Genomic DNA, 14,875 nt, shown 5'->3' on the forward strand with positions numbered 1-14,875 from the left:
TATCTCAACACAGGAGCTGTCACACTGGTTCCCTTCCCATCCTCTGCCCAGTTCTGCTGTGGGGGCAGCAGCTCTGACCTGTGTGGTGCTGGGTTAAACTACAGGATCTATTAAATCTTTTGTGGCTCCTTGCTGTGTGAGTGGGCTCACTGTTGTGTGTGTGGTTGGGTGTGAATGTCTGTATCCGCTTTGTTGGTCAGTTCTGAGTGGGGCTGGCAAGGAGGAGGAGGACACCAGGATCTAGGGAGGTGCAGGATTTGAACGGCCCAATAGGTCATATCTCTGGGTCTGGGCAGACCCAATGGCCAGACCCACACTGGAGAGACTGTGGGGGTATGTGTGCCTGCAGGGAAGTTCTTCCCGGAAGGTGTGGACCAGTCGTGCAAACTTCACACCGGATCAGGCTGAGAGGGGGAATGGGATGGGGCCAGTTGTGTTGCTCCTGGCTGCGGAAGTGCTGCTGGTGGTGTGTTGGCTGTAAAGGTGCTGTTGTCTGTTGGAGTTGCTCTGCATCAGGTTGGCTGTGTCCGTCTTTGTTTACCTGCAGATACCTGGGTTTCCCTTTGGTTGACTCCACCTTGGGTGATTTCCCCTTTGTGGGGCTCAAATCACTGTCCACCCCAGTCACACACAGTCCCTGCATTTGTTGCAGGCTCTCCAGGCAGCTCCAGATAGTCCCCTGGAGGATTTCGGCTACCCTGTCCTATACTGAGACAGAGCAGGAAGACACCATTAAGAACAGCCAAAACTTGAGGAACTGAAAAGGGGAGAGGTGGTTTTGTTACAGAGATGTTAAAGAGAAGTAACTCTGAAGCAGTGTTAAAAAAAACCTTTATACAGGCTTCAGGTGATAGAGAGAGATGGGTCCATTTCTCAGGAGAGTGAACTGAACACAAAATATTATATAGGAACATGATTTTAATTAACAGTACAGTTTTTGCTAACAAAAAACCCCCACAATTAACAAAGTACAGGCTCACATTGCGACACCGTAGGTGTCACTTGTGGAGAATGTTCATCAATATTGACTAACACTCAAGAAATCACTTTCCTAATGGCATTCTTGAGCTCCTGGTTCCTCATGCTGTAGATGAGAGGGTTCACTGCTGGAGGCACCACTGAGTACAGAACTGCCACCACCAGGTCCACGGATGGGGAGGAGATGGAGGGGGGTTTCAGGTGGGCAAATGCACCAGTGCTGAGATACAGGGAGACCACGGCCAGGTGAGGGAGGCAGGTGGAAAAGGCTTTGTGCCTTCCCTGCTGAGAGGGGATCCTCAGCACGGCCCTGAAGATCTGCACATACGACACCACCATGAAGACAAAACAGCCAAATGATAAAAAAGCACTAAATACAATAAGCCGAAGTTCTCTGAAGTAGGAGTGTGAGCAGGAGAGCTTGAGGATCTGGGGGATTTCACAGAAGAACTGTCCCAGGGCATTGCCCTGGCAGAGGGGCAGTGAAAATGTACTGGCTGTGTGCAGCAGAGCACTGAGAAACCCAGAGGCCCAGGCAGCTGCTGCCATGTGGACACAAGCTCTGCTGCCCAGGAGGGTCCCGTAGTGCAGGGGTCTGCAGATGGCCACGTGGCGGTCGTAGCACATGACGGTGAGAATAAAATACTCTGCTGTGATGAAAAAGAAGAAGAACAAGAGCTGTGCAGCACATCCTGAGTAGGAGATGACCCTGGTGTCCCAGAGGGAATTGGCCATGGCTTTGGGGAGGGTGGTGGAGATGCAGCCCAGGTCGAGGAGGGAGAGGTTGAGCAGGAAGAAGTACATGGGGGTGTGGAGGTGGTGGTCCCAGGCGATGGTGGTGATGATGAGGCCGTTGCCCAGGAGGGCAGCCAGGTAGATGCCCAGGAAGAGCCAGAAGTGCAGGAGCTGCAGCTCCCGCCTGTCTGCGAATGCCAGGAGGAGAAACTGACTGATGGAGCTGCTGTTGGACATCTGCTGCCTCTGGGCATGGAGACCTGTCCATCAAAAAAAATGAGCAGGGAGAAGTTAAGGCAAAAATCTCTTTTAATTGCTCTTAAAAGACCACAAGCTGCCTATTGCCTTTCCTGAAGACATTGGGCAGGTCCTTTTTGTACAATGTGGTTGTTTCTGGATTCTGGTTCACCAGGGAGTTGTGAGCCCTGGAGGAGTGAGCTCTGCCCTGCAGCCACAGGTAAACAGCAAGAAGGGGTGACCACAGGTTGGATCCACTTGTGGGATCTATGAGCTTTTCATCCTTCTCACTCCTAACTTACCCAACTGCAGAGCAGAGCTGAGGGGACTTTGGTTTGTTTCTTCTGCTCTAGTTTCCCTACCACACCTGAGGAGTTTTAAGGTGGAAGACCTTGAGCAAATCTCTTCCCATTCTCCCCCCTAAACCCCATCCCCTGAAAATAGACATTGACTCTCTCCTTGTTTACAGAACATTCCTCCATCTCCCTGGCTGGAGCTCTGGTCTGTGCTGGCCAAGTGTGCTGTGAGGAGACCTGCAAAAAGAGTTTTTCCTGCTCCACAGCAGGGGCAACATGGGAAAGAGGATGAGAAGCTGCTAAGAAGATGAGTCAGGCTGAGATCCCCGTGCCTTGGAGCCAGGAGCTCTGCTGTGGAGCAGAGGAGACCAAGGGCTTGCTGCGGGGAAGGGCCTGGCTGCAGCTGCTCCTCAGCACAGAGCTGAGGGCAGTGCTTCCTGCAGGCAGAGGAAAGGCTGAAGGGACTTTCTCAGGGGCCTTGACAAACCTGCTCCTCTCTCCCTGCAAAGCTGCAGGAGTCTGGGTCTCCTGTCCAAGCCAGCAGCTCCAGGACTGGTTCCTCCCCCCCGCACGGAGGGGCATGCAAAGAGACACTCACCGTGCCCAGGGCTGTGAAGATGTCTCCTTCAGCAGCTCTCAGCCCTCCTGCCCCTCCTGCCTGCCTTTATCCTCTCTCCCTGCCTGGCTCCTCTCCCCTGCTGCCTGCAGGCAGTGCCCTCAGCCCCTGCTGGGGCTCCTCTCCACAAGGCAGGCTCAGCTGCACACTCCCAACTTTCTGCAGCATTAATGGGTCCCAGGGAGGACCATTACCAGGAAAGGCTGCACAGGGGTTGGTTAGAGCAGGAACCTGGAAGCACTCATGGCAGGCAGGGAAAGGCCATCGCAAGGTGGCTCTGATGAGCAGTGAAGCTGAAGAAACCTCTCCAGAAGCCAGAGTGAGGTGCAAACTCCAGGGTTTTTCACAGTCTGAAGGGGTCCCACTGAGGGACATCCCTGACAAACCTGCCTGGGCTCTGGTTAGAGCAGGAACCTGGAGGCCCTGGGATGTGGGGATGTGCAGTGCCTGGAGCACGACTAGGATACACTCTTTCTCAGGCTCACAGGCTGTGATGAGGAGACCATGGAGTCCTGCTGCTCTCATGAGAAGGTGTCTTCTTGTAGGCAGCAGCTGCAGAGAGAAGCTCCACAGCCCAGGAGATCAAGACCTGGGTTGGGGGCTCTCAGCCATGGCTGTGCCCCCAGCTGTCCCCACCACAGGCTGTCCTACAGTGTCTGACTCCTGCAGCTCTTTCCCTGCAGGCTGTGGACATCACCCTGCTTCCCAAACTGGCCACCCATTGTGATGTCATGGCCATACATCCCATTTAAGGCTCTACTGCCCCATTGTGATGTCATGGCCATACCTTCCATACAAGGCCATATGAGGTACTGAGGCCTGAACCAAAGAGGACCTCTAGAGGAACCTCACAACCCAGCACTATATATATATGTATATTTTGATGACAATCTCTAACTATCTGGTGCAACACTTACTGTGTAGCTGTAACCAGCAGACAGATCTCTCTTTATTTAGAGGCACGCTGCAAGGCCATGAAACCAGACACCTGGCCTTGGGGAGACAGATGTGGTTCAAGCCAAAATATAGAGAGATACCACCCACCCACCCCCCTTTGTCCCAGCCAGTCACTAGACTGGTTTTGAAATCAGTCCCATTGTCTGACTCAAGTCTTCCTGGAAGGACCATCTCCTTTATTCCTTCTATTTCACAGCCCTTGGACACGTCTCAGGAGAACAGCAGTGGGTTTATTGTCTCAGGTTCTCGTGTCCTCTTTATAAGATCACACTGGAGAGACCACAGGTGGCAGCCAAGTGGGTCCTGCCTCTCTTGCTGCTGTCTCCTAGCAGGACGTGTCCCCTTCATGTCTGCAGCACCAGCCTTCCCATCTGTCAGGCATCTTATTCCTTCCCTCAGTCATTTCTCCCATGGCTGAGGTGTGGAACTGATGGGGATCAGAGATCATGTCTCCATACTGTCGTGCTTTGAAAGCCACTTCACTCACAGTTGGTCTTTTGTAGTCATCAAATCATCCCCTGAAGGAGAACATCTGGGCATGTGCTGCTGGCACAGCCTGCACAGACCTCTGGAGCGTTTGTGTGTCACACAGAAGGTCACCAGGATCTGTAACCCCTTGTTATCATAGATCACCTCTGGCACAGCCAGTTCTCTCAGACACTTGATGTCTCTCTCAAGAGTGGCTGTTCTGCTTCGGCGCCATTCAATGTCACCCTTGTGGGGGTATCTCTGCCTCACAGCTGAAAGAAGTTGGCTCCACAGGCTGGGAGTTCCTGCCTTACTCCCAGTGCTCTATCAATGCAGCATCTCTGGCCAGGGATCCCAAGAGCCTGCCGTCTCTTTCATCCATGTCATAGATTTCAGCCCCACTATCAAAGCAGCAGAGCAACCAAGGCAGAAGGGGCTCACCTTCATGGAGGGTCAAGTCCTTTCTCATGAGGTGCAGTTCCTTTAGAGACAAAGGTTGGACAAGGTCATTGTTGTCATCTGCTTGAGAAGGGCCTGCTCCTCCATCTGCTTGAGAAGAATCTTGTCCTTCACTCTCCTCCTGGTCCTGTGGAAGCTGTGGAGATTTCAGAGAGGGATAAGCTCTGGGAGCAGTTGTCTTTGCCTTTCCCTTGATGACAGGATGAACCTTTACTCCCTGGATGGAGTGCGAGTGGCCTTGGTCTTTGCAGCAGCAGCAGTGGTGGCAGCAGCCTTGCCTGTGGGGGAGTGGCAGTGAGTGGAACAACATCTTGCTCTACCATCCACAGAACATTCTAAACATTCAGCAGAAGCATCCCTACTGAAACCTGCCATTCAGATCCAGAGCTGGGAGCTGGGAGAGGTAAAGCTGACCCTGCCATTACCAACATGGACCTTCCTGTTCACATCAAAGTCCTTACTACACACTGCCACCCTATAGATCAGTATCAAAACCCCTGTGAGCACTAAATATCTTCTCACATGAGAGATGATGGCTTTGGGTATAGTCCTATAAATAAAGAACAATCACAGACATAAAACAATCAGATATTCATAAAAGAATCTGCAGAGCAGCTCCGCAGAGCAGGATGATCCCACTGCACACCACATGTACATCTGCATCTTGGGAAAAAGCTGCAGCAGAAACTTTGCAGGAAGTGTCTGTTCAGTTTTCTACCTGACAGTAGATTCAGCAGAAGTGCAGCCCATTGCTACCTGAGGGATTCCTGCCTTCAGAACTGGAATTTTCAGCATTCAGCAATGACTTTTGAGCCTGGGCTAAAGATTCAGCCCCACGTTGGGCACCAATAATTGCAGTCACGGTTTGACTCAGGATGGGAATGGAAATGGCCTTTGTCTAGGCAGTCTGCACCTGGAAGGACAGCTTTAGAAAGGGCCATTGTCTCATGAACACAAGGCAAAATTTTGTGTTGAGGCTCTGGACTTGATTTCTTCCTTGTCCCTTCTTGAGGTAGCCAGGAGGTGTTGCACAGTTTTCCTACAGTAGGTGTTGCTCATCCTCCCACCCACGGCCCCCAAGAAGAGTCCTGACCCACAAGTGAAGGGTAGGATCTGCCTTCCTATTGCCTGGGGCTCAGAGTTTGGCCTCACTGCTTCATAGAATAAAGATATATTAAGAATTCTTAGCTTCAGAGCCACCTGCACAGGGACTTTGCCTCCCTGCAATCACAGCCTCCAATTACCTGCTCTAACGAGTCCCTGGGGAGGCTTTGTCAGCAATAGCCCTCAGTGGGGCCAATCACTGCTTCAAGGCACTTTCAGTTTTGCTTCTGGCTTCTCAAAACCATTCATTCATTCATTCATTCATTCATCCATCTCTCAGCACCAAATACACTGTGGGGCTCATTAAAATACAGCAAGCCCTAATAAGCTGTGGCTTTTCCTGTCATGATCTTCAGGTCCTCAAGACTTGAACAGCTAATTGGAGTCTTTTCATAATGTAGTTAAGGAGGAATCTTTCATTATGTGCCTAATGAAAATGGCTTGGTTTTCCTTATTTGAAAGGCTCTCTTTTGTGGCTTCTCAGCTTAGAGCAGAGATAAAGGCAACTCAAGACAAGATGAGAAATAAAAAATTAACAGTGAGATAAAGCCAAATCAATCATTTGTCAGACTTGTTCTAAAATTAATGTAAAACAAATGCAAGTACAACATAAAAATATTTTTTCAGCTTCACATCTGTTTCAGAGCTGTATCTTCATAACTACTTTAAAAATATTTGAAACATTCTATTTTTCAGTGATATCTGTATTGTAGATATTTTGTGACGTTATACTTCATTCTGCTGTATTTCATGATGTTGTATTTTTATCTTAGATGTTGTATAATTGCATTTGCTTAGCATACATTTTAAAACTCTTTTGTTATTAAATGTCTTAAAACTGTATTTAATAAAAAAATAAACACTATTAAAAATGATACCCTGGACCACTATTACTTGGAGAATGCTACTATCACCTCTTCTCTCGACTGAAAATCATCCAAATTATACTTTAAATTAACCTCCCATTTTTATGAGGTACTGTCTGAAATCTTCCTCCTGAACTACATGATGAAAATGCTCCCAGTGAGCTGTAAGGGTCTTGAAGACCTGAAGAGACAGGGAGACAAAAGGCTCGTTAGGGCTCTCTGCACTTTAATGACTCCCAGGGTGTGTTTGGTGCTGAGTCCATGATCCTCAGGTGCCAAGGGGAGACTGAACAAAGTGTCAGGAAGCCAGAAGCAAAACTGAAAGTGCCTTGAAGCAGTGATTGGCCCCACTGAGGGCTGTTGCTGACAAAGCCTCCCCAGGGACTCGTTACAGCAGGTAATTGGAGGCCACTGTAAAAGTAATTAAAATAACTGTAAAACAACAAAAAAAAGCTTGTTAGTGCTTTGTAATCCTTGCTTGTTAGTATGAGGATGATCTAGCTTGTTAGGGCTAATGACATGAACCTCAGCTATCGAGAGAAGACTGAACAAAAGGAAGGACCCTGAAGCACTCAGGGGTCCCCCTGAGCCTGACAAAGCCTCCCCAGGGCCTCGCTAGAGCAGATCATGGGAGGCCATGAGTGCAGGGAGGCAAAGGCCCTGGGCAGGTGCCTGTCCTGCTGAGAAACCCTTTGCTTTGCTGGATGGAGCAGAAAGGCCAAGCCCTGAGCCCAGGCCCTGGGAAGGCAGATCCTGTCCCTCTCACAGGGCTCAGGGCTCTTCCTGGGGGCAGTGGGGGCTGAGAGGGAGCAATGACAAGGGAAAGGAAATTCTGTGTAACTTTTTTTTATTTTTTATTCTTTTCAGTGAAGCAGTTATAATTGTTCATTGTACTGGTTTCACAGTCACTGGGCACCTTGTTGGTTGCTTTGGTCTCTGAGTTGTTATGAGAGCTGTGGGATGTCACACCTTCCATGCTTCTGGAGGTGCTGGTGGTCACCTCTGGAGCCTGGCTCAAGGGCATCACTGGGCTGGGCTGTGTGACCCTGATGGTGAGACTGACCCAGGATGCAGAGTCAGCACTGCTGTCACCTCTGTCCTTCAGCTGCAACCTCCTGCAGACTGTTAACAATGACAGTCCTCACCATTTCTCCCCGCTGAACCCATCAATGGAACAGACATCTCTGGTATTCAGGGGCCCTGAAACACCAGCGGCAATCAAACAAGCCCAGCAGTTCCAGCCTCCCTGCTTTGGAGGACAATGGCTGGAATAGAACTCTGGGGAGGTCTGGCACATGGATCATTTCACACTGCCACGAACCACCAAGGCAAGTGCCATGTGCTCACCAAGGTGGAAGAAACCACCAGATGGCTGGAAACATCTCCTGTGTCCCCTGCCACCACCAAAACACTGTCCTGGCCTTTGGAAAACAAGTCCTATGTGACATGGTACCCAGCAAGGATGGAGTCAGACTGGGCCAAAGGGCACTGAGTGGGTGTATCACAGCCCCCATCATTCACCAGCCTCTAGGAATATCTAATGAAGCAATGGAACACACTGAGAGCAAGGGGTGGTGGGACATTCTTACACTGGGACACATATTTAGCAAAAGCTACCTACTCAACACTAGAGGACCTATCAACCGAGCTGTCCCTGCCCAATCCAAGCTTCCACATCCTTCAGAAAGGGGCAGAGTCCCTGTGCTGCAAATGAAGAGTCTGTTAGGAGAGCCAGTCTGGGATAGTCCTGCCTCAGGCAAAGGCAAACCCATCCATGGGTCCTGGTTTCAGCCAGGATGAAGACAATTTTGTTTACCTGATTTCTTCAGTGAAAACTTTTTATGGAGCAGCAAGTTTCCAGCTAGTGGATTGATAACTCTGGATCATTTCTAGACAGTGCCAAGACACTAAGGACACTTTGCTCTGCTTATTGAATCTGCTGCTTTGGATACTAAAGGAGCAGAAAAGTCGTATCTCCAACCCTCCCGTAGGGAGGAGCAGACTAGACACATAGCAAACCTGGCCCAAAAGAGTATTCCATCCCATATATAAAGTCAGGGATCATGGAATTCAAGCCTCTTCTCCTTTCCTTCTTCTTCTTCCCTTCTCTTCTGCTCATGTCCGGCATCCAGGGAGGACTCCACCTCTCCATCACCATTGAACCCTAGACACTCCTTGAATGCCCAGTCCCTTATTCTCAGGGTCACTCCTGAGTTGCTCAGCTCTCAGCCAGCCCTCATTCTGGGCATGATTCTGCCCCTGGCAAAGGACTGACTGCTTCTCTGGGTAAAAATCTGTGAGGTTTCTTCTGACCAAACCCCAGAGTTTTTTGAAGTCCCCCAGGAGTAAAGCTGTGTTTGGACCCCTGTTAATGTGTGTGTACAGGTGGCTCACCCTGACATGGGGGGCCTCTGGCAAGATCAGAGCATGAGGAATTGCAGAACACTACATATCTCAGGTGAAGGCACTAGTTTTATTCAATATGTGGCCAAGGTAGGAATGCCCATGGTGACAAGCTCAGAAACACCAAATGAAGGTACAAAGGAAGCCAAAGCAAGGGCCAGGGAGGAAAGTGTGGAAAGCAGAGATGGGGTCACATGAGATTCTAATATCTCACCTAAATCTTCCCTTTCTCAGATTAAAACCATTACCCCTTCTCCTACCACTGTCCTCCCTGGTGAAGAGCCCCTCCCCAGCTTTCCTGGAGCCCCTTCAGGCACTGGAAGGTGCTCTAAGATCCCCCCAGAGCCTTCTCTTCTCCAGGCTGAACACCCTCAACTCCCTCAGCCTGTCTTCTTAGCAGAGCTGCTCTAGACCTTTGATCATCTTTGTGGCCATCTCTGGACCGTCTCCAACAGCTCCATGTCTTTCCTGTGCTGAGGGCTCCAGAGCTGCTCTCAGTACCCCAGGTGGGTTTTTTTTAAGAATCAAGGAAACAAGGCAGAGAGGTGCTGTGCTGGACCTTGATCTCACCTACAAGGAAGGGCTGGTGAGGGATGCCAAGCTCAAGGGCAGCCTTGGTTGTAGCGACCATGAAATGGTGGAGTTCAAGATCCTCAGGGCAGCAAAGGGGGCTCACAGTAAGCTTACTACCCTTAGAATCATAGAATCGTAGAATCATCCTGGTTGGAAGGGACCTTGCAGATCATCAAGTCCAACCGTAACCTAAATCCCCCTGCCATAACCTAATTTACCTGTTGAGTGCTTAAATTATGTCTCTAAGCACTATACCTACATTTCTTTTAAGCACTTCCAGGGATGGTGACTCCACCACCTCCCTGGGCAGCCTGTTCCACTGCCCAATCACTCTTTCGGTAAAGAAATTCTTTCTAATACCCGCGTTAACCCTCCCCTGGTGCAGCTTCAGGCCATTTCCTCTTGTCCTGTCATTATTCACTTGGGAGAAGAGGCCAATCCCACCTCCCTACAACCTCCTTTCACAACTTGGTAGCTCCTCTGGACACACTCCAGCAGCTCAACATCCTTCTTGCAGTGAGGGGCCCAGAACTGCATCCAGTGCTCAAGCTGTGGCCTCACCAGGGCTGAGTTCAGGAGCACCATCACCTCTCTGCTCCTGCTGGCCACACCATCCCTGATACAAGCCAGGATGCCCTTGGCCACCTGGGCACACTGCTGGCTCATGTTAAGTTGGCTGTCAACCAGCACCCCCAGGTCCTTCTCCACCATGGAGCTTCCCAACCACTCTTCCCCAAGCCTGTGGCTTTGCATGGGGTTGTTATGACCAAAGTGCAGGACCCGGCACTTGGCCTTGTTGAACCTCATCCCATTGGCCTCAGGCCATCCGTCCAGTCTGTCCAGGTCTCTCTGCAGAGCCTTCCTACCCTCCAGCAAATCAACCCTTCCTCCCAGCTTTGTGTCATCTGCACACTTCCTTAGGAAGCCCTCCATCCCTTCATCTAGGTCATTCATCAAGACATTGAACAGGACTGGCCACCAGCTGGATCCAGCCCCATCCACCACAAGTCTCTGGCTGGGCCAGCCAGCCAGGTTTGTACCCAGCAGAGAGTGCAGCTGTCTGTGCCCTGAGCCACCAGCTTCTCGAGGAGAGGCTGTGGGAGATGGTGTCTGTGGAAAACTGTTCTTCCCCACATCAGTCTAAACAAAATGCCTTTTCAGCCAGCAAAGGCCTCTCCTGATTATCCCCAGCTAAGGGACTAAAACAGACTTGCTTCTCAAGGACAACTGGACCCAAATCAACAGATGTGGCCCGGGACAGAAAGGATGGGCGACAAGCCACCCTGTGCCCCTGGCAGTCACCGCCCTAACGTGGGGCTCATGGACGCTCATTGGCTCTGGACAGTGACACTGACTGGATAGGTGGGTCAGGGGGTATCAAAGGGGCGAGGGCAGCAGGTGGGCCCTTCCCTCCTCCCTGAGGCCGGTTCGGACGCTTCCTGCCTGGGACACCCCCCTGCTGCAGACACTGGTGCTGGGACCCTGCCTGCCTGCCTGCCCCGGGTCCAGCCTGAGCCTCAGCGCCGAGCGTGCCGGGGTCCCGAGCCCTGGGGTCGGGGCCGGAGCCCCCTCCCCGTGTTGCTGCCGCTGGAGGGGAAACCAGCGGCCGCTGCACCCGCTGCCGAGAGGCTGCCCCTCCGACACCACGGACCTGCCGTCCTGCCTGGCCAGAAGGGGCCACCGACCAACCCTGCCGCTGGGAACGGAGCCTGGGGACAGGCTGGGGGTGACACCACCTCACACACACACACACACACACACACTCCTCTCCGCACACTCACACACTCAGCGCGACCTCTTCAGCAGGACTGACGTCGGGTTTCCTTCCCTCCTCCCTCCTCCCTTTGGTCCTTAATCCTCTCCCTCAAAAGCTCAGGACCTCTTGCATTGCCTCCCTAAAGGACACTTTCTCACTACACACATATTTATACCCCTGGTAGCCATTCACATTTGCATTGTCCCTAAACACCATCCCTCGGTTTGTGTTAACCCTTAATAAACCGATCAGTTTGTGGAGCAAACCTTGGCTTCAGAGGCAATTTCTGAGTGTGGTGGGGTGGGGGTGCTTTCTAACTCCCCCCCTGAAATACGGCCCCGCGGCGGCCGTTCCTCCGTGAGAGGCAGCGCCGCGTGTGACCCTCGGGCTCATTCACAAACCCCTCCACATCGGAGGGGCAGTCGCAAAAGGATCCTGACAGCCGGGAGCCCCCGGTACTGGCTCGCCACACCCTCACAGATGCTTTTCTGTTGTTCTGGGTAAGGACTGGTGATTTCTGTCCACGAGTGAAATATCTACATCTGAAGCTCTTACCTAAGCACTTCAGAAAGGCTTCGAGTTGGCCTGCTTAGGATCATGAGACACGACTATCAAGATATTTCATCCTTGCTGCGTGGACAGAAGAAAGTACCATTTGCAATGCCAGCTGAAATATGTCTGTGACTTTAAATCCCTTTTTAAATCTATTTATACTCCTCTCTAACATCTTGGAAAGAAGATCCTTAATCTGTCTGTGTTGCATGAAGAAGTCTTGTGCCTGTCTGAAACCTAAGGTTAACTGGTTTGAAACTGACTTTTTGAATCAGATGAAATAGGGAAAAGTTCTCTATTACGTTTATTGCTTCACAGGCTGCTGTTACACCCCCAAATATTCAGTCAACAACTTGAGGTCCCACAGTCTGAGTAGTCCTTATACAGAAGCAGCACTATGCTGTTGTCACACTCAATGTCATTCTCTAGAACTTACTTAAATTCTTAAGTAGTGTTTTAAGGCAAGAATTCAGTATGATTTTGAAGATGCCAGAATGTTGTGAATGTATACATAACTCTTTTTTCCTTTTTGATATTCCTTTTCCGTTAGTTCCTTACATTCTGTTTTTCTTTGAACATCTACTGAGCCTAGAGCTGGTAGGGTGTTTCTAGAGGCAATTAGAGGGGTTGGTAGGGGTAATTGGGGGGTCCTAGTGACAATGAGGAGGTTCCTAGGGTTAATTAATGGGTCCCAAGGTCAATTAGGGGGTCCCCGGGATATTTAGGGGATTCCTAGGGGTAATTAGGGGGTGCAAGTGGCAATTAGGGGATTCCTAGGGGAAATTAGGGGCTCCCAGTGACAATTAGGTGCTTCCTAGGGACAATTAGTTGATTCCTAGTGGTAATTAGGGGCTCCCAGTGACAATTTGGGGTTTCCTAGGGGCAATTAGGGAGTTCCTAGGGGCAATTAGGGGCTTCCTAGTGGCTATTCGCGTGAGTCGCACTATTTGCGTAAGTTGCGCTATTTACATAAGTTCAGCTTTTGGTTTCCTAGGGCTAATTAGGGGCTTCCAAAGGGAAATTAGAGGGTTTCTAGGTATAATTAGGGGGTTCCTAGGTGTGAATAGGGCATTTCTAGAGGCAATTAGAGGGGTTCGTAGGGGTAATTAGGGGGTCCTAGTGACAATGAGGAGGTTCCTTGGGTTAATTAATGGGTCCCAAGGTCAATTAGGGGGTCCCCGGGATATTTAGGGGATTCCTAGGGGTAATTAGGGGGTGCAAGTGGCAATTAGGGGGCTCCTAGAGGTAATTAGGGGCTCCCAGTGACAATTAGGGGCTTCCTAGGGGCAATTAGGGGGTTTCTAAGGCAATTAGGGTTTCCCAGTAGCAATTAGGGGGTTCCTAGTGGCAATTAGGGAGTTCCTAGGGTCAGTTAGGGGGTTCTAGTGGCTGTTTGCGTGAGTCGCGCTATTTGCGTAAGTTGCCCTATTTGTGTAAGTTGAGCTTTCGGTTTCCTAGGGCTAATTAGGGGCTTCCAACAGGCAATTAGAGGGTTCCTAGGTGTAATTAGGGGGTTCCTAGGTGTGAATAGGGCATTTCTAGAGGCAATTAGAGGGGTTTGTAGGGGTAATTGGGGGGTCCTAGAGACAATGAGGAGGTTCCAATGGTTAATTAATGGTTCCCAAGGTCAATTAGGGGGTCCCCGGGATATTTAGGGGATTCCTAGGGGTAATTAGGGGGTGCAAGTGGCAATTACTGGATTCCTAGGGGTAATTAGGGGTCCCAGTGACAATTAGGTGCTTCCTAGGGACAATTAGTTGGTTCCTAGTGGTAATTAGGGGCTCCCAGTGACAATTTGGGGCTTCCTAGGGGCAATTGGGTGGTTTCTAGTGGCTCTTCGCGTGAGTCGCGGTATTTGCGTAAGTTGCGCCATTTGCGTAAGTTGAGCTTTCGGTTTCCTAGGGCTAATTAGGGGCTTCCAAAGGGCAATTAGAGGGTTCCTAGGTGTATTTAGCGGGTTCCTATCTGTGAATAGGGCATTTTAGAGGTAATTAGAGGGGTTCGTAGGGGTAATTAGGGGGTCCTAGTGACAATGAAGAAATTCCTAGGGTTAATTAATGGGTCCCAAGGTCAATTAGGGTATCCCTTGGAGATTTGGTGGATTCCTAGGGGTAATTAGAGAGTCCAAGTGGCAATTAGGGGGTTCTTAGGGTTAATTAGGGGCTCCCAGTGACAATTAGGGGCTTCCTAGGGACAATTATGGGGTTCCTAGTGGTAATTAATGGGTTCCTAGGTGTTAATAGGGCATTCCTAGGGTTAATTAATGGGTCCAAAGGTCAATTTGGGGGTCCCCAGGATGTTTAGGGGATTCCTAGGGGTAATTAGGGTGTGCAAGTGGCAATTAGGGGGTTCCTAGGGGTAATTAGGAGCTCCCAGTGACAATTAGGGGCTTCCTAGGGGTAATTAGGAGCTCCCAGTGACAATTAGGGGCTTCCTAGGGGCAATTAGGGGCTTCCTGGAGACAATTAGGGGTTCCTAGTGGCAATTAGGGGGTTCCTAGTGGCAATTAGGGTATTCCTAGGGGCAATTAGGGGGTTTCTTCGGGTAATGAGGTGGTTCCTAATGGTAATTAGCGAGTCCTGAGAGGAAATGAGGGGGTTCCTATGGGCAATTAGGGGGTCCCAGTGGCAGTTAGGGGGTTCCTAGGGTTAATGAGGGGGTCCAAAGTTCCATTAGGCGGTCTCCAAGTTATGTAGGGGTTTCCTAGGGGTAATTAGGGGGTCCTAGTGGCAATTAGGTTGTTCTGATGGGTAATTAGGGGCTCCCAGTGACTATTACGGGCTTCCTAGGGACAATTAGGGGGTTCCTAGTGGTAAGTAAGGGATTCCTAGGTGTAAATATGGCATTCCTAGGGTTAAGTAATGGGTCCAAAGTT

General features: G+C 50.4%; 1 protein-coding gene across 1 annotated transcript; it reads right to left on the reverse strand.

Moving 5' to 3' along the window:
- Window positions 1-1,035: 1,035 nt before the first annotated feature.
- On the reverse strand, window positions 1,036-1,974 carry LOC127396200 (olfactory receptor 14J1-like). Its single transcript, XM_051643818.1, has one exon. It carries the CDS (start codon window positions 1,948-1,950, stop codon window positions 1,036-1,038), a length of 915 nt encoding a protein of 304 aa, XP_051499778.1. The 5' UTR covers window positions 1,951-1,974.
- Window positions 1,975-14,875: the final 12,901 nt, after the last annotated feature.

This window comes from Apus apus, unplaced genomic scaffold (genome assembly GCF_020740795.1).
Source record: "Apus apus isolate bApuApu2 unplaced genomic scaffold, bApuApu2.pri.cur manual_scaffold_30_ctg1, whole genome shotgun sequence".
Classification (NCBI taxonomy): Eukaryota; Metazoa; Chordata; class Aves; order Apodiformes; family Apodidae; genus Apus; species Apus apus.

Coding starts and splice junctions, on each gene's coding strand:
- LOC127396200 (XM_051643818.1), bottom strand. CDS start 1,950: ATGTCCAACAGCAGCTCCATCAGTCAGTTTCTCCTCCTGGCATTCGCA.